The sequence below is a fragment of the Syngnathus scovelli genome, chromosome 2 (genome assembly GCF_024217435.2).
Source record: "Syngnathus scovelli strain Florida chromosome 2, RoL_Ssco_1.2, whole genome shotgun sequence".
In the NCBI taxonomy this organism is placed as follows: Eukaryota; Metazoa; Chordata; class Actinopteri; order Syngnathiformes; family Syngnathidae; genus Syngnathus; species Syngnathus scovelli.
Genome location: NC_090848.1, coordinates 9,109,412 through 9,128,342, shown reverse-complemented (window position 1 = coordinate 9,128,342; position 18,931 = coordinate 9,109,412). Strand labels below are relative to the sequence as shown.

Sequence of the window (18,931 nt, the reverse complement as noted above, 5' to 3'; positions counted from 1 at the left end):
AGCTTGGGCCGCTGTAATTGAGAATTCTGCTGCCTCACTACAGAATGTAGAAGTCACACAAGGACGGATTTTTTGATGCTTCTCCGCCGTCTGTTGTGCTCTCGCGTCATTTCCTTTTCGAGTGCCAGCAAGATCTTCCCCGCATTGTATCCAGCTTTTTTGTCCTGACTGATGAGACTCATCACCTTGGGCCTTTTGTCCTTTGCACATTAGGCAGCAGTGTCTGCAGCCGGCGGGCCAACTGCATAGCCAGCCACATTGACGTCCCCTTTGAAAGCAGTCTACACCAACAACGCCCCCAAAAGTTCTTTTTAGTTGCCCTGGGGCCTTTGAGCTCCCCAATGAGCCCTCCCAAGTCCCGCGGCATGCAGTAGCGAGGGATGTCTCGAAAGGCTTCAGGAATGTCCCTGCCGCGGCACAGGCCACGAAAGTAGACCAAGGCCACACCTCCTTCTTTGCGCCGGTGCAGGGCACCCTCCAGACAGGCTAGAGCAGCCGCAAACACGGGTTCGATGACGGCTGACCGTTCGTCCTCCATCAGCCGCTCTTTGTCCTCACACGTTCCGGCGCCACCTTCCTCAAGCATTCCCGGTCGTCCGGCATCGTGTTGGGAAATGTCGTCAGCCTCGTCTTTGGCGCCATGCGTACGCCGCCTCCATTTGCCGTACGTCCTTTTGGCCTCGGGACTCCAGATGATTAAGACTTTTCCTTGCGCCTCCTGCACAGCCTCCCACTGCCCGTACAGCCATGGCAGCGGGCCCAAGTCGGCCACGCTGGTCTCGGCGTCAGCTTCCGCCCGCATCTGCGAGCTTGCAGCGCACAGGGCCACGTGGACCGTGGCGCTTAGATCTCCCCGAAGCAGGGAAGCCAAGGCACACACGGCGGAAACGTGCGACGACCTCTCTGACGAGCACACCAGCAACACTGGCTTCTGGATGAACAGGCAAGCTACACGTCGGGGAAAAAGAGAGCGGAAATTACAAGTGCATTATCATCTCAGACTCTTCAAAATAAACCTCAAAATAAAAGGGTTTAAAAAAGGAATGGAATTGTGCAACTGACCTATAGCTGCCTTTTTCTTGAGAGAGTGGAGAAAAACGGCTAAAAATGCAAGCACGGTGAGAAGAATCAAAGCTGCTGCCGCTAGCGCCCCCCATCTGTCACGAGTTTCTGCAGAAAAAAAGAGAACTCAGGACCAAAATAATCAGGAATTACAATGTCGCGCATTCTCACCGTGTGGACACATAATTCTTCGTCCAGTTTGGGCGGGGAATGACTGCCACACCTGCGCAAGTTCAACCCATAAGACACCAAACGAAACAATGGCCACTGCTGGAAAGTTACCTGCACACACGCGCTCCCTGCAGCCCAGTGGAGAGGCATGCTTACTTTGCTTTCAGACGCTGCTTCCTGAAAAACAGTCCACACAAATCAACGTCTTGGGGATGCTCACAAAGCTCACCTTCATTGACGAATCGTTTTAGTTTAGCGTGTTAAAGCGAGCGGTTCACAAGACTCACCACCGTCACTGCGCAGACGGGCCCTCGAGATGTGCATTCCCTCTGGCTCAGCACGCACATTTGAGCCGAGAAGTTGGCCGCTGCGGAAGACTTGACGAACACAGACAGCGTACGCAGTCCAGCTTCCAGAGAAACATGCCAAGACGACATATCTGCAACACAGAGGGTGCACGTCACACCTCCTGACTGGGATCATTGTTTTGAGTTAACTCACCAGCCTGGAAGGGGCATGAGATGCTGTGGCTGCCTTGCAGGGAAAACTGCAACCACAAAATAATCGAAGAAACATCAGCCTAACATGAAGCATTATTTCCATTTTGCTTTTGTTTCGTATCATCAACGAGCAACATCGCCAAGTTCGTTTTGTTATTCAACTTGAGTGTGGTAGGGCACAATTCTACTCGCGGATTTCTTCGTACTCTTCTATTGCAATCTCACCTTCACGCACGTCTGCGGGTGTTTGTCCACAGCTGAGATGTCAAATATCTGGAAGGGGACACGTCAGCTTTCATGAGTTGACCTTGAATAAACAGATGAGGAAGGAAAGAATGATTGAAAAGATTTGTGCCAAGTACCAGGTTTGTGCCATCTTCTTGCACGTCAAGGGTGGAGTTGGGCAAGGGGGTGCAGATGTGTTCGTGATGCTTCCAGCAGAGGGAAGCAAAAACCGGGAAGGCTTGGGCGGGACACACAGAGCGCCAAATCAAAGTGGACTCGTACAGCGTGATCTCGGAGGACAGCCACACATCTTCTGCATCTGCTGGCACACATGCATGATGCATGCTTATATTATTAACACCCCCGGCCCCCCATTGTCAAGTGTACTCACCTGACAGAGGGATGTGTTGAAGAGGGCACACCGTTTTGCGTGGGGCGTCTGCGTGGGTGTAAAAAACCTGTCCACACAAAAAGAGGGGAGGTTAGAACGCTGACACTGACTTCTAATCAGGCTGCTTCGTATAGTGACAGGTAGAGCAATTCAATGCTTTGCCACTAGAGGGCACAATTCACTCTCTCAATCAATCCAACTTTTCACAAATACAAGTGAAGCACAAAGCAAGGCTGTGTAATTTATCAAAATTCAAATGCTATGACAATTATTACACTCCAAAATTACAAAATTGGCTTAAAACATTAATATCGACTGCACTACTTGATTTTATATATTAGCACCTATATTTAATTCAAAATAACAAATTTTATCAAATTAATTTGGTCCAAATGGAACTTGCATAATCAGTGTTTCAATGAAATGTTTTTTTTTAATAATTTATTTTTTACATGTTTAAATATTTTGTTGTTTTGTACCGAAAAACAAATGATTGTTTCAATTATACCATTTTCTCCAACACACATCAAATACACATGCCTTGGATCAATAAAGCTGGAAAAATGACAGATGGGCCAGATAAAATTGGTGAAGTTGCAATCGTTCTTCCGTCCACCAGATAGCAGAAGTTCAGATTAAGCTCTTTGGCATTTACACAAGACAGAATCACATGCGCACATTTCACATTCACTACGGTCCATTTGAGAGAGAGCATCATCGTTATTTCACTTGTCATAATTTTCGTTGCATTTAGAGTTTAGCAAATAGCACCTTAGAATTCTAACGTAGAATCAATTGGAGTGGAACATACTTGTATGCAGAGGCACGGAAGCATGAACGGGATCTTGAGAAGTGCAGAGCGAGACTGAGCTGGATCAATCTAAAAATGAAAAGAGAAAATGTTCACGTTTCGGTGCTCAAACATTTGGGCTGGTGCTGGTGACTCTTACGATGATTATGTTGGAATGCGAGCCTTGGACGCAATAGTGAGCACTCTGCTTGTAGCACCACCTCGTGTTGACTTTATTCTCTGACTCCACAGTGACGTTGATGGATTTGGATAAATGATGCACAGACAAAGAGAAGCTGGGCACAGGATCTAAAGTCACACAAATGATCGGAGCGATTCAGGAAAGACAAAAAAAACAAAGATCCAAACGCATGACGTGCCTGAAAGAAACACTGTGGCAATTGTTTTTTTTTCCATCATCAAGCGTCCACACGTTTCCTCAATCATTCACTGGATAAGTAAATAATTCCCTTCAAGGAGGAAGTTGGCGTTTCACCTTCATAGATTTTTCTGTTTCTGTGAAACTGTTGACAAGAAAATGTTGCCGCACAAAACTCACCATTATTCAAATTCTGTACACACAAGAAGTTAGTCGACAACTGACGACATTGGAAAAAAAAAACTTTTTTCTGTCCACGACTGCAGTTGAAAGTTTCAGAAGCTTCCCACACATCAGGTTGTTGAGCTTAATGTACACATTGTTAATATTATAATCATAGTTCATTGTTCCACTGCTTCGCTTGCCTCACACGAGTATAGAAGAACACACACGCTCGCCTACCCGGTAGAGTGTAGTTGACACTGCAGCGTATCGACGCGGCGTGGTAGGATACAGTGACGGGAAGCCATAGCTTGGCCTCCACACAGTCGCAAAGCAGCTCCCACTGGGAGAAAAGTGGCACCTTGTGAGTATTAGCAGAGTACTGCGTGTCGGGAAAATGGAGGACGAATATTACTGAGGTTAAAGTGTCGTTGCTATACGGCCCACGCAGGTCAGAGTTGTCGGGACACCACACTCGGATTTCATTTCCGTTCTTCTTGGCGTGCCACTACACACATGAAACAGATGGAGGTGGTGGTGATGATGATAATGATGAAAAATTGGGAGGTAAGAGGCCAAACCTTTTTCTTTTTTCTCTTATATGTGATGACGGGTCTGATGATCTCTTTTCTCAAGGATGCAATTTCAATTGTGGGAGCTCGACTCAAGTCTGGAACGATCTCACATTTAATTTCATTTCATCTGATAGCAAAAACAAAACAAAGCTAGAAGCGGTCTTATGTAAATACAATCGCGCACACACAGGAACAGGAAGTACACATTTTATTCCATTAAAATTAATAATTAAATAATTGGTTCAAGTTATTAAATTTCCCCCCCCCCCAAAAAACATATAGGTGAATGTTAATCTTTTGTGTCATGAGGTACTTTTAATTGTTTGACCAGTTCCTACACTCGAATCGACCATTAAAGGGACAATGTGTACATCTTCTGCCATCTGGTGGTGAAGTAATAGAATGCGATTAACTCAATTCGACGCACGCGGATTTTGAAGCATGCGTGTGACCACACTTTGAATGCCTAACCCCAATTTCCTCAGCAGCAAAATGCAAATGATTCTAGTATTTCCTCAAGTGAGAAAGTAAGCTCACTGCATTTGTTACACATGAGGTAATAATTGATTTAGCAAATTAGTGATCGAGTGATTGTGTCCTTCGGGTATCCGAGTAAGCGGCGAGGCGCGACCCATGGAATATTATTAGCAGCTAGTAGACCTACATTTATACCCCAAAAAATAATGTGATGATAGGACATATTTTTTATGGCATATTATAGAAATTAAGAGTGGGATTTTAAAAATGAATAAAAAAAATCAAAGCATTCCACACACCATCCATTTACAAATGCGCAAAGAGGGTAGCGTTGGACCAAATATAAATTCCTTGACTTAGAAAAAGCTTAACGTTGTTGAATATCCAAAACTGTGTGCAAAAAAATTCAGCATTTTCAATTGTTCCATGCACTCTTGTACCTCCACGTTGAATCCAAACCTGGACGGAGACACATTTGCTGTTTGATGGATGGCGGACGATCTTGATGGGGCAGCCGTCTCCCTCGTAAACTGCCCACGAGTCAACATTCGGCGTCATGACAGCAACGTGAAGACAAATAGTCAAGACTTGACTTGACTCACCATTTTCATGGGCCCTCTACAGTGGAGTTTGAAGATAGAAGAAGAGACAATTGTTAGGAATATTCAACACATGACCAAGATTGATGGACCTATAATGTCTCAGTGTGTCATCTCATATTTGATAAGAAAGGCTTACACAATTCATAGCATGGAAAAACGAGGCACAGGTGAACTTTTGATTGCATAATACTTTTTTTTTTAATATTAATAATATTAATATATATTTTCTCAGACCCCAAACTACAACCCAGGAGATAATATATCCTGGCAAAATCCCTGTTAGTAATAAAGGACATTTCAAATGAACATTAAACTCAGGTTATATGCTTATCTATGTAGTTTGCACAAAACCGGACATTTGCACATATATTTACTGCTTTTCAGCACCCACTCACCTGGCACGTGAAGTTTCCGTTTCCGTGGGGAAGGAGCAGCCCGCTGACGATTAAGGTGAAGACGAGCGAGCCCACGAACCTCCTTTGCAATTGCATTGCAGCTTTAGAAGGAAATACTGCAGAAAAAAATGACCCTTGACAGGAGACAAACAATGTGGTCGTAAAGGGCTGTGTTATAAAGGTAGATGGGCGTGGCCTTGGAGGGACCGCCTCTCACGCCATCCACACAATGAAAACAAAACAAAGCAAAACAAAATAAAAAAAAACTCGAGGTGTTTACGATAGTACCGCTACAAACCAACACAAGTAACAGCAAGATATCGCTTTTCAGAAAACAAAAAAATTCCCAACAAATTCAACAAAATCCACTTGCCCTCAGGCAGGCTTTTTATTAGAGAAAATATTCAACCTTATTTGACACACATTTCCTTCTGCATTGCGAGACCAAAACTGGAAAAATCAAAAGAATAAATAAAAGTGAAAGAAAAATATTTTTTATATTTTTTAAAAATATGTAATCAAAAGCAAAAATCGATTCTTCAAAATAAAAGTAAAAATGGTATTCATTTAATAAACAGAACAAGATTTTTAAAAAATGAATAGCAATGTAAATGTGGAAATAAATACAAAACTGCCAAAATCATAAAATAAACGAGTGAACATAAAGACAAAAAATAAACAAAATTTATAATTGAAAAATTGACAAAAATATATGGAAATGAAAACAAAAAAAATTATTCAGCAAGATAAAAATACAATGATAAAAAGGATTAAAAGCAAAATAAATGCAAAAGTAATTAAATAAATGCAATTAAATATCAATTTGTTTATTTCCAATTACATTGTTTTTGTAATTATTTTCTTTATTTTTAATTTTCCCAGTGTTGGTCCTCTATACAGCGTCATACAAATTCGAGTAGTGTGGGATGATATTGGAATGATGATTGTTGTAACTATGTCACAATGACACCAAATTCAGATTTCATTTTCCAAGATTGTGCATTTCATCAGCCGCTGCATACAATAGACAAGCTGCATAAGACCACAAACAAGGTCTCAGACGTACTTTGACTGTCATGTTATGCATAAAACTATAAAAAGGGCTTTTTGAGGGACTTTGATGTCATGGGAACATGATTGAGTCACAGTGAAAGCAATGAGTGTTCGTCTGTCGCGTACATGTTGAGCGAAGTGTGTTAAATTACCACAAAGAAGCTGATGACTCTGCAAGCCATCAAGGAAAAACAGTGAAAGTGAAAAACCCGCGAGTCGAGATACACAAAAGCACAGCAGACCACACAAGTGAGATTTTTGATTTTCTTTTTTTTATTAAAATGGTAGTCTTTTGAGAGCTGTATTTATATAAAAACTGTAAAGCGCTCATCTTGGGACGAGACAGCGAGGTCGTGTTGCTGCCTCACTTTGGCTGTTGACCTAACAACCTATGCGACATTACAAAATCTTCAAAACGGGAAGTGTTGGGATTACAAGTGACATCATGATTGTGAGGGACTGATGAAATTTTAAAAAGACTGCTGAGTGTCCACAGGAGCTCGTAATGAGCTGCACATTGAATAAATTAGGTGGAATTCATTTTGTGGCTTGTTTGCCGTCTGAATGCGGACGAGCTCTTTGCGTCCGCCGCGCGTCTGACATGCACGCTGCACGGACACTTTTCTAGCCTCCTCTTTATACACATTTAGGCTTGCGCATTTAAATACATAATTCATTTCACATTTCTGATTTTAAAAAAAGTGTTTTGAAGACAATCACAGTGGATTGTTTCGAAGTAGCGCGACCAATGCCCGCTTGTAGTTTTCATGATTACGTGGGGGATTCTAGTGAGGCGCGCACACATTGTACCAATCGTGACCTCGGCATCACCCTGCCTGTGCATGCGTGCGTGCGCTTTCAGTCGCTGTCGCTGGTCTCGCTGCTGGGGTCTCCTTGCACTTTGCTGCGGTGCTGCATGGCCCGGTGGTAGGCCACCTGCACCGACTTGCGGATGTTGGACTTGCGGCCTTCCAGCATTTTCTCCTTGTCCAGCTCCTGGTCCACGCCCAGCGGCACCAGCTTGGAGCGCGGCAGCCACTGCCTGCACGCACAGAAAACAAGAAAAGGAATGTCAGCCGCGCTCTATGCAGTTGAACTTGACTTTCCAGTGAGTGCCCTTTTTTTTTTTCTTGTTTGGAGCCTTGGATTTCGCTGGCAGCGCTGGGGGAAGTAAGTTCCAAACACATGACATGTACTACATATTACGATCTGTAAATAAAATGTCGTGTGTTAACCAACTAAAAATGCTGAATTGTGTCATGTGACGTGACCTAACCAGGCTGGAAACAATTCTAAAACTCTTTTTGGGGCTCGCACACAATTGACTTGCAGAGCAAATATTCACATTTTCCCTTCATTATTCACTGTAATACGCAGCAACTCATCATCAACAATTTAATCGCAAAATTATATGAACATTGGATCAAACAGGAGGTCATAACTTCAAATCAAACATTCTAAATTGGACCTTAGGAAATGTTTTTAGTAACCGTGTAGGGTCATTATTGAATAATCTTAACGGCGATGTTGTTAAAACTCTGCCACGCCGGTAATTTTTTGGTGTTAAGAGACTGGAAAATAGCCAATCTCAGCCCCTGGTGGTCAATTTACTTTGTCTGTTTAAATCATTTTCTGCGTGTGTGTGTGATTCTATTTTATTATGCTGGTTGTTTGTAATGTTTTGTTGCTTGCCTAACAATAAATCCCATCAAAGAATCAACTGAAATGACTGAATACACGGCCGATGACATTGAAGTCTGACAATTATTACAGTTCATTTTCAAATGATTTCCATACATCCAAAAAAGACGAAAATATTCCTCGCAAGTTTCTAATGTGTCAAATTTCATTCGTAAAGCCTCACATCAGCCCTCCAACGTATTTCACTTCAATTCCTTTGAGACATATTTGTTTTGAAACATTTATTTTGGTCCAATTTAGACTAACCGTTTTCATCAAATGAAACGGTATTGGCAGTGTGACTTGGTGAGCCAATTTTGTTTTACAAGGTGTTTGCTGACATGACATGATAGAGTTGGCAGTGTTACTTGGTGAGTCAAAAGGCAGCCTCAACAACGTTACGAGAAGCAACAGTGGCCTGGTTCCCCCCCACCTCTTCAGTCCTCTTTCAAAACATTTCTGTGAACCGGCTCTTTGATGATTTTCTGAGTTTCCGTTCAAACTAGGCCACCAAGCGACATGCGTGTGAACACTCAGGAAAATGTAAAGCACCTCACGGGGGTGGCGGGGCTCATTCGCCACAAGTTTAGTGGCTGAACCCATATCGGGTCAAAGCGCTGACAACTTTTGATGCTGCTGCCATTAGTGTGCTAATCAATTTTCCAAGTACGAGTATGCGGGAGATGATCGAAATCGAGAACTGATAAGGGCTGAAAACCGTCGACTAAATGTCAACATTTGGAACCGCCTACTATTTTAATGCAAACACAAAATGCAAAACTCCATAGACAGTGTCACAATGTTCACCGTGTTAACCGACAGACATCTTAACATAAATAGTGGACAAAAAATATATATAATTCTGAAAGGCATATTTTTCATCTTCTGTGATAAATGAAAAATAATGCAGCTTACTTGGTTGCTTACTAGTGAAACTTTGCTTTGTTTGTGGCAGTACGCATGTACTATACTGCCCCCTGGTGGCCAGGGGGACCACAACAATAACAGCACAATGTGGGGCTGGAACAGATTACTGGCATTTCCATTGATTTTAATGGAAAAGGGTGATTTGAGATACAATTAACGAATCTGAGACTTAAGGCAAACTGTATTGGGCCCATGTAAGTAAAGTTGTGGCTACTGCCTTGAAGGTAGAATCAGACAATAGAAATGTTGCAATACATTTACATAATAAAGAGGGCAAACCACTAACCAGGTTCTTTTGTTGTCAAAGAAGAGAACCAAGAAGAGGTGCTCGCGTGCTTCCTGGGTCATCTGCTCTCCGAGTTTGAGAACGTCTAGTGGTGGGACGGGGATGGGGACGCCGCGGTGGAACACGCCCTCCCGGGGCATTTTGGGGTCAATGATCTGCCCACAGATGTCAGCATTTTTAAGCCGCCACAGCTACAATCAAAAGTCATGTGGACTCACCAGAGCAGGATACGAAGGGTAGCCTCTGCACTTGGCCCACACCAGGTCCAGCGCCTCCAATGATGCGTAATCATCCGACGTCATCCAGCATCCCGCCCGCGCCCGCCCACGCACCACTGACAGTAAAGTGGGAAAAAGGGGCACAGTCAGTACCGAGCGACCTCTTCTTGGCGTCGATTTTTTCCCCACTCACGATGCGACACTCCCCGCGAGCCTCCAACAGAGTACGACTCGTTTTCAGTGCCAGATGTCTCCTCGCTGCTGTCCTCCTGGAAGGCCGAGCGCGGGAACGACGCCTTTCCTCTGCCCTGCTTCGACGGTGTCGTGCTGTCAACGCGAGAGGAGAGGTGTATGCGTCAATTAAACCTGTGACTGCATGACACCTAAATCGCCAAAAACCCAAAGCTGGGATGCCTTCAAAAATAGCAAAAACGCTTCAACCTCTCAGTTTGTGCCTCAATTCCCGAATAAATACCGCTAGCTAGTTAACAGATAGTTAATATGACTAGTACTTGAAGCTCATTGAAAATTCTTCAGTAAGATGGAAATGATTCCCCCTGCCTTTGTCACTCGAGCTCGATGTATCAAAAACAGTGATCACAAGGACGGACATCTGACCTAGTCCGGTCGGAGGCAGCGCTGCTGCTGCTGCTGGTGGTCGACTCCGAGTCGGAGCTGGAACGCGGAAGACGCGTGTCGTTTCTATACACGCGGAAGCTCTCCGTCACGGGCTGGTTCCCTCCGACAAATCCGTTACTTGGCAGACCTACGCGCACAGATTGATTGATTGATTGATTGATTGTACTAATAACAACTTGATTGACAATGACTTTTGTAACGTGAGGGAATATTAGAAATTGTTTGTGATGACATTTTAGTTGTATCTCTGCTGTACAATTCATTGTGTGCTTGAGCGTGTTTCCAGTACCTGGCAGCAGGTCGTCATTATCGCTGTCAGTGTCGGAGCTGGAGCTGGGGCTGCGGGGACGCTTCCTTTGCCTGCCCGGCGACAGCATGGGCAACTGCGGAGGCCCGATGGGACTGGGGGCGACCCCTGCTACAATGTAGCCAGGATCCCGGTTTTTAGGAGGGCGTCCGGGCCTTTTGGGAGGTCCGGCCATTTTGGGGTTCTTCTTGGAGAAGAGAACGGAGGTCCGTCGGCCCACTTCTGGAGCCAAGGCAGAGGACGATGCGCTCATATCTGTTAGTTCAAAACAAAGATGTTTTGCACACAACTACAATACAGATTGGATAAAAAAGAAATGGACAGCCATCGCTTAAAATGTTATAACTGCTTTCATCAATGACTTGAAGCGTAAAATTAGCATACTGACCCTTGCCGCCGAGCTCCTGACTGCTGCTCTCTTCCCCTTCGTCGTGGTGCCCCGTGGACGACGGATGATGCGGGAGCGAACCCCGATCTCCTCCGCCCCCTCCTCCGAGAGAATCCCTGGCCCCGCCCGAGCCGCCTTCTCGCTGGTGCGCCAGCTTCCTCTTAATGATGCTGAGCTCCTTGCGGAGAGCTTTGGCTCTGCGGGACTGGCCGATGCTGTGCTTCCCCGAGCTGGCCTCCTCCAGGCAAGCCTGCACGTAATGCAGTTGCTCCTCCAAAGGCAGCCGCCGCCTGTTCTCCGGCACCAGGAGCTCTACGGCGGGATGAGCATGCTAAAAGTTTTGCACGCTTCTCACAAAAAGTGAACATTTAGCTTTTGGCTGAATATCCCACGTTAACTTCAGTTAGCCGTCCCTAAGCTTTTGAATGCACATGTCCAACTGCTCAATGTTTCAGTACCCTTTTGCAGGTCTTGACCAATCAAGTTCACTTCTATGCCTTTCTATGAGTCTTCTAGTCTCTCTATATTTTTGTTGCAACCTGCTGATCGGGGACGTCCAGTCAAATAAGGATTAAATTAAATCTTTTCCATTTTAGCTCTTGCCTGTACTTTCTATTTAAACTTGTCAAAATCTTACCGGCATGATAAAGTCGACTGGTTAAATATCGATTCTGATTCTACCTGGACATTTGTCGCTCTATTCGTGGCTCAAACAGCTGTTGCATATTTTGCAGCTCAGCTCCTTATCGAAGAGTAGTGAAAGAGAACAGTTGGACAAGCGCAGAAAAACGTTTAGAGAAGGTCGAGTTCATCTAAACAGGTTCTTCTTGAAATTTTGTGTGTTGAATGTGTGATGGGGACAAAGCGACTTCCAATGAACGTGTTTAAAGACAACATCCTTTCTGTGGCCAAAAATCAAGAGGCTCACCATCTTCATTAGATGACAACAGCCAATCTCGTTCCCTTTCCCGCTCTCGTTGGCGCTCCCTCTCCAGTTCCCGTCTCGTATCGGGACTGGCCTCCCGGGGGAGGTGCATGCCGGTCTCGTAGTCAAAGCCGATCCTCTCCGCTTGCCGCCTGGCGCTTCTAATGACCACTCCGCCCATTTCTCGAAGGCGCAACGCAGCCCGGTAGAACACCGTGTCCTTGGCGTTGTACTTGAGGCAGTTGTTGACAATGAGACCAAAGTCACCCTCAAATGCCTCAAAAGTCAGATAGCGGTGGGATTCCAGAAGGTTCCACATCGTCTGGAAGTCCATGGGAGTGTCAATATGATCCAGGTAGTCCGGGACCTGCAAGTCACAATGCAAATGACTGCTTCTTTTATGTACTTATTTAATTTACAGAAATACAAAAAAAAAAAAAGTGTGTGTGTGTGTGTGTGTGTGTGTGTGTGTGTGTGTGTGTATACACAAACATATTGACTGACCTCTGCAAGGGGCACGGGCTCAGTGAAGAAGTTGTTAGTGTCTCTTTCTTGTAACTGTTCTAACGTACTCCTCAGCAGCACCTGGAGGGGAGTCAGCTGCATCTCTAGCGCCATCTGCTGCATTTTAATCTGAAAAGAAAAAAGGAGACTCCACAGTTAATTGAAGTAAGCATACTCATGATTGTCGGTTGTAGTGACTCACGTTTCCCAACCTTTATTTTTTTTTTTTAAATCTCAAAGGTTGAGGCACAGGTTAGTTATGTCGCTTCCGCTAACTAGTGGAAGAGCAATTCATTGTTCAGTCTGTCACCAGTGCTTCCTTGCTATAGTGCAATTAACATTTTGAAGCACAGAATGCGGACGTCCTCATGTAAATAAATGATTATACTCCATCACCACATCTCACCGTCTCCCTCTTGAGTTTTTCCCTCTTGCGAATGAGTTCCACAAGCAACCTGGCTCTCTCCAAGTCGTGTCTGAGTCGTTGCCAGGCCTTCAGTTGCTCCTTCAATACCGTTTGTTTCTCCTCGCAGTCCCTCTGTAGCGGCAAAAATCAAACGTGAAGACGAGAAGACAGCAAGTGGCGGTAAGCTCACAACGTACCACGGGAACTTGAGCTGAAGGCTGCGGCGGAACGGGCTCAATATGTCGTTGGGACTGCAGATGCGTTTGAAGCCGCCGCAGCAGTGGTACGCCGTTGCGGCTTTGCCTCTTGAGGGTCCAGTAGCTGTGAAGCCGTTGCATGAACTGGCTCTTCCTGGGTACCGTTAAGTTGCTGGTGATTTTGCTTAGCCTGAATCAAATCAAACACGAGTTAACAGAAATACTATATTTTGGTCGTCATGGCGAATCATATAATGGTGCTTTTGGGTCAAATTTCTGGATGAACTGAAAATGAACTTCAACTTTTTAAGGTGAACTTACTGTTGTCTAACAAGGAGCTGAATGGCAAATTTCACAGCAGGTGTGAGATGTCTGAAAATTCAGCCATTTAGAAATAACGTGAATGGACGAAAGCTTGTGCTCAGCAGGTCGAACCGGTGTTTGGTAGCGCCATCTTCTAAAAATCTAATTAGATCGAAAATTAATCTAATTCAACCTTCCCGTGAGGTGATGTCTTGGTCTCATAATGCGAGCAGTATGAGGAAGACGCCAGTTTAAATACCAATTCTAATTGAACCAGGAAATGTTAAGTCAATTCAGTGACAAAACACCTGTTGTTAAAAAATCAAGCAGTGCAAAAAGTACTGAACCCCAATCGAACGTCAAATTAAGTTCCAAATTGATGTACAAGTTATTTATGTTCATGCTGAAATTTGACCCAAAATTCCAACCTTGCCAACTAATGTGTGCTTGTGCTGAGCAGTACCTATGAGGGGGTATACACGGCACTGAGACCACCGGAGCTGCAGCCCTTCTCTCAGCCAATATCTTCCTGGCCCGCTTCATCTTCATTCTCGACTTGGCCTTTGCCCTCTTAGCCCGCTCCGAGCTCCAGCCCCTGGAGTCGTCATCGTGGCCGACGGAGGGCTCGTCGTCCTCCTCCGGTTCGCCTTCGCTCTGAGACGACGCGCCGCTGGTGCCGCCGACGCCCCCCAAGGGCTGGGCGGATCCCGGAGGCGTGTGGATATCGCAGTAGGCCGTCTTGCGAACGCTGAAGGAGGTTCCGTTGGCCCCTGTCTCTCGGACGGGCTCCATCTTCATGTAGAGGCCCGCTTGCTGCGCGCACGTGACGTGGAAGGCGGTGTAACAGTTGGCTTTGTGACACTGAATGCAGGCACCGGAGCCTCGCTGCTTGCAGATGTAGCAGGTCAGTTTCCAGCGCGCCGGAGGGATGTGCTCGATGCTGTCGATGGGCTCAAGGAAGACCGTGTTGGCAAAGCACACCTGACGAGCGGCAAAACATTGAGAGTACAAAGTCAGCGCACACACAAAACGTACACTTTGTTTTGCATTTTTTTTTTTTGACATGATTGAACCATGCCCGGAAAATGATTGAATTCCCTTGTCCCGCCCAAAAATAATAATGGTGGTGCCTAAAGTCAAAATGTTGTTCCCCAAGAAGAACAAGGGTTATTCGCTGAACTGAGGCTCAGTACATGACGGGCCTGTGGAAACTGACCTCTGGGATCCAGAGAGCGCACACCACATGGGCCCAACGCGCGTCGTCCGTCTGTTTGAAGGCTCCTCCCTTGTTGGGGCACAGGGCGCAGTCCACCGCTCGACTCGGGGACTGCAGGCAACGACGACACAACCACTGGCCCTCCGGGATGTACGGCACGCCGTAGCACTCCTGGTGGACGGCCAGGTTACACATGTCGCAGAAGAGGATCACGTTGCTGTTCTGACACTCGCCGTCGTTGCAGATGCAACATACGGCGTCCTCGTCGATCAGGGTACTCGGGTCTGCCTGGTAGAGACAACAGTGAGCTCACATGATTATCACACACAAAGGGAAATAATCAGATTAAAAAAATTAAACAGAGTTTTGAGGAGTCCCGTGGAAAATAACTTGCGGTGCTCCGCTTGCTCGAGTACCTTATTATGGCTTTCAAAGTAAGACTCCTTCTCTAGACGGTCCATGAGGTACTCAAAGACCTCCTGAGGGATGGGCGTGACGCCGTCCATCCGCCGCTTGTCATTCATGATGTCCAGCCAGATGTAGTCCTCCTCGTCGATGTCGTACTCAACCTCCTCGTCTAGCTCCTCCACAGACTTTTCCATGTACCTGAAGCAAAACACGCGTGGCATCAGTCACGTCTAGGCCACTTGTGTACTGCAACGCATGGTCCCATTTCACTTGATGGCTCACAAATAAAACTGGGCTGTTTTATCAATATTTTTAACTTTCCCTTTAGCATCTCCCGACCAGTAGCCTGCTAAAGATGTGACGACGAACCTCAACAGGAAGCCTTTCATTCCATTTCATTTTCAGTCTCTAAGTTCTTCTAACAACCCAGGCTATCCACAATTACCGAAGCTCATCTTCTAGTCAGCGTGCATTAAAGACAATTCAACTTATTAAAACTGACTATTTGAACAATATTTCAATACATTTCTAAACAAAAATGGAGCGCTTTTAGTAAAAAGCTGGGGACAGGTAACAAAAACAAAAAGTTACAAAATCTGGAGAATAAACGTCACATTCAAATATTTTTTAGATTCAATTATTCTATCGATTTTTCCATTAATTAATCTGATACAATGTTGTTTTGCATTAAAGTATATTGCAAAACCCTCATTTCCAAGTAACTGTTTACTAACCAATTCTTGGGTTTTTTTGGTATTGTTTATTGACAAAAAAAAAAAAAAACAATTGAGCAATATCAGACAAGAGAAATTAACTCACCAACCTTCATGAAATCGATGCATTTACTGATTTGGTCAATGTTTTCCAGATATTTGTAAATGTGTTGTTTTGATTAAAAACAAACGCTTTCATGAAGGACTCCAGAAATCAGAGAATAATAATTACGATTTGGACACTTTAGTTAAACAACATCTGTTTTATGAGAAAGGGTGAAACTTACAAACCACTTTCATTTACAACTTTGAAACATTTTCTATCCGATTCATCTATTAATCGATTCTTAAAATATGAAAATGAGGTGACTTTCTTTGCGCAAGTCTGACCTGTAGTAAGAGGACGGGCGGGGAGGAGCGTCAGGCCTGTCTTGATCCAGTTCACGGAAGACCGCCTCGGGCAGCTTGACCGCAGGCCCCGACTGGGCACCGTGGTGGTAGGCCGAGCCGTCCTTCTTTTTCTCTTTGCTTTTATGCTTCCCGGACTTGGGCGTGGATTTGCCCCCGTTGGAGGACGGAAGGTCTGGCCGGTCCTTGCCAGCGCCTCCTCCCTCGCCGCTTCCTCCATCACTCCCATTACAAACACCCCCAGAGTTGGTGACTGACGGCGGGTCGTCTTCAGCGTCGCTGTCCTCCTCTGACACGACGTCAATGTTCTCGAAAATGTTGATGCGGTGAACGCGTCCTTGGATCTCCAGCTCCACCATCCGCTGCGCTTGGGCATACGTCATGGCGTCCCTGCCGGGGGAATGCGAAGGCTCGGAGCGTCCGGGGCTGTGCGGCATACTCCCGCCGTGCCCCTGCCCCCCTCCTTGTCCAAGGCCTCCATCATCCAAATCCAACGAGCCGGCGAGGGACACACGAGGCGGACGCCCCTTGCGCTTCTTGTGGAGCGTGGCCTGCACAGGAGGCGGGTTGTCGTGGTCATAGTGATACAGGTGGTACTCGATGCCGCTGTAGCTCTTGTAGACCTTCCGGCAACTCTCCACGGGGCACTCGTAAGGCGGCTTGCTGGCCCGCAGGTTGTGGCAGAAGGTCTTCACATCAAAGTCCAGGCCCATGACGCCAACGGCCGCAGCCGGCTCGAATGCTGTTCAGGTTTACATCTGAAAACAAAGTGAGGAGGAGACTTCAAGCTTGTGGGTGGCACCTGACCTGCCATGGCATGGCGGTGACCTTTAAAGGCCTTTTTCAAGTCATTGTCATCAAATTAGTTGCCTTTGCACAAATGTTTACGTGCACCATTTGCACAGTTGACTCGAGCCTCGAGTGTTTTAAAAACAAGATGATTCCGATGGTTGTGTTATGTGGGATGATGTTGGAGGTGTAAAGCCAAAACATCTAGACACTTTGCCATCGGTTCCTCTCTCGTACGCCGCGTTTTAGTACATGTTTACCTTTGTATTATCTTGACACTTGATCCAAATGTGTAAATACAGCTAAGGGAAGTCGATGCATTCCCACTAAAGAATCTTGTTAGCGCACACAGCAGCAAGTGTGCTTTACGCTTGGAACTCATTTTTGCAGTTGAACGTGTTGAGCAACTGGCAAAGCTTGACTTTTGGACATGAATGGCGAGTTTAAGACCAAACTTCCGCAGCTGAGGAAAGCTAACGTTAGCTTAGCTTGTCGCCGCAATCGCGCTCTTTGGCACATTAAGATTCGAGTAGCGAAAACAAGCGAAAGCACAAAAAGGGTGCATACAAACGGGCAGCAGCCTTTTGATGGCCGACTTGTTGTGCGTGATGTCGGATTAGCTGCATTTGCGAGGCATTCATTAGCTTCGGAACTGGGGCGTCGCAAGGGAATTTAGTGACTTTTTACAACCAATAAACAGTCGAATGTCGACATTTGGGCAGCAAGTTGGCTTTCGATCTGTGCAAGCAGGCATTTCCCTCCAACCGCGACGACCACCTCACGCACCGCCCGACTTCAATCGCATCCAAATGACATTTGCTCATCTTAGAATTTAGCGCGGCGCCTGTGCAATCGTCAGCTAATGTTACCCAATCGAGCCACGAAACGAAACAAAGCAGCCAACCGCCAAGTGATGCCAAACACTTTGTTGTCTTTTATTTATTGGCGGATTACAAACAACGGTCACTTACTACTTCCATCGCATTGCACGAAGCCTTTCGGGGCTCACGCATCGACACTAAGTGCTTCCCAATTCCAAGGAGACGTCGTACGTCGTAGGAGGCGATCGTGGGGTTATTTTAAGAACCAATGTCCTCTCGCAGTCGTTGCATTGTGCGAAAGAACGGGAGAAAAGAAGCATTTACTCAGTGAGCCTGAACAACAAAGGGGGCCGCCATTGCGCCAAGAACGTTGGCTTCTTGGGCGCCTGTCGGCACATTCGACACACAAAGCGGGAAAACGGGGAACCTTTCTCGTGCCCCCCGCCCTTCAGCTTTTCAGATTGGTCACATTTTGGGGGTTCATTACAGCTTGATCTATTGGCTTTCACAATCCATGCGATCAATATTGTTCCCATTTGGCGTCCGAACGAATCTGCCGCTTTGAATATTACGAACTCTTAAATGGCTTGGCGAGGCACGTCCATCTATCCATCCATTATCCGAACAGCTTTCATCTCACGAGGGTCGCGAGTGTGCTCGAGCCTATCCCAGTCGACTACGGGCAGTAGGCGGGGGACACATACAAACAACCATTCACACTCACGATCACATTCAAGGACAATTTGGATTTCACAATTTACCTACCATGCATGTTTTTGGGAGGTGGGAGACCCGGAGGAAACCCGGGGAGAATATGCAAACTCCACACAGGAAGGCAGGAGCCGGAATCGAACCCTGCACCAGTGCATCACCGTGACACCCAGATACAATATAAATAATCAAATATTAATATTATGGATGATAATAAAATACCGACGCCACTTACAAACTAATTAAAAGATTAAATGTAAATATATTGGATTTAAACATTAAATACAACTGAACTCATTAGCC

The 18,931-nt window shown here is 45.6% G+C and overlaps 2 protein-coding genes across 4 annotated transcripts; both read right to left on the bottom strand.

The window, feature by feature from the left end:
- Positions 1-2: 2 nt before the first annotated feature.
- On the bottom strand, positions 3-5,903 carry LOC125989460 (interleukin-17 receptor E). Of its 2 annotated transcripts, none has more exons than XM_049755868.1 (17): positions 5,730-5,903; positions 5,335-5,350; positions 5,173-5,262; positions 4,262-4,350; positions 4,096-4,188; positions 3,921-4,023; positions 3,300-3,448; positions 3,161-3,229; positions 2,350-2,416; positions 2,096-2,277; positions 1,959-2,006; positions 1,735-1,780; positions 1,521-1,672; positions 1,390-1,410; positions 1,234-1,285; positions 1,063-1,170; positions 3-948 (listed from the first exon to the last, which is right to left on the bottom strand). In XM_049755868.1, exons 1-17 carry the CDS (start codon positions 5,823-5,825, stop codon positions 182-184), a joined length of 2,148 nt encoding a protein of 715 aa, XP_049611825.1. In that variant the 5' UTR covers positions 5,826-5,903; the 3' UTR covers positions 3-181. The 2 variants fall into 2 exon arrangements, with proteins under 2 accessions (XP_049611825.1, XP_049611824.1); XM_049755867.1 differs by having other exon boundaries at positions 1,345-1,410; positions 5,730-5,902.
- Positions 5,904-7,032: 1,129 nt separating this feature from the next.
- Positions 7,033-18,567, bottom strand: brpf1 (bromodomain and PHD finger containing, 1). 2 transcript variants are annotated; one of them, XM_049755865.2, is made up of 16 exons: positions 18,068-18,567; positions 16,290-17,065; positions 15,195-15,384; positions 14,779-15,066; positions 14,026-14,543; positions 13,260-13,449; positions 13,063-13,194; positions 12,657-12,785; positions 12,156-12,519; positions 11,228-11,539; positions 10,822-11,094; positions 10,512-10,659; positions 10,087-10,220; positions 9,894-10,009; positions 9,676-9,830; positions 7,033-7,824 (listed from the first exon to the last, which is right to left on the bottom strand). In XM_049755865.2, the coding sequence occupies exons 2-16, from the start codon at positions 17,018-17,020 to the stop codon at positions 7,641-7,643; spliced, it is 3,864 nt and encodes a 1,287-aa protein (XP_049611822.1). In that variant the 5' UTR covers positions 17,021-17,065; positions 18,068-18,567; the 3' UTR covers positions 7,033-7,640. The 2 variants fall into 2 exon arrangements, with proteins under 2 accessions (XP_049611822.1, XP_049611823.1); XM_049755866.2 differs by lacking the exon at positions 18,068-18,567 and adding an exon at positions 17,664-17,973.
- Positions 18,568-18,931: the final 364 nt, after the last annotated feature.

Bases quoted from the DNA above. Each gene is read 5' to 3' on its own strand.
- brpf1 (XM_049755865.2), bottom strand. From the start codon at position 17,020: ATGGGCCTGGACTTTGATGTGAAGACCTTCTGCCACAACCTGCGGGCC. The intron at 10,010-10,086 runs GTGAGTGGGGAA...CTTTACTGTCAG, and splicing joins CTCGCGGGGAGTGTCGCATC to TGGTGCGTGGGCGGGCGCGG. The intron at 7,825-9,675 runs GTTAGTGGTTTG...CTGTGCGTGCAG, and splicing joins TTTGACAACAAAAGAACCTG to GCAGTGGCTGCCGCGCTCCA.
- LOC125989460 (XM_049755867.1), bottom strand. From the start codon at position 5,825: ATGCAATTGCAAAGGAGGTTCGTGGGCTCGCTCGTCTTCACCTTAATC. The intron at 1,781-1,958 runs GTGAGATTGCAA...TTGTGGTTGCAG, and splicing joins ACCCGCAGACGTGCGTGAAG to TTTTCCCTGCAAGGCAGCCA. The intron at 1,171-1,233 runs GTGAGAATGCGC...TTTTTTCTGCAG, and splicing joins AAGAATTATGTGTCCACACG to AAACTCGTGACAGATGGGGG.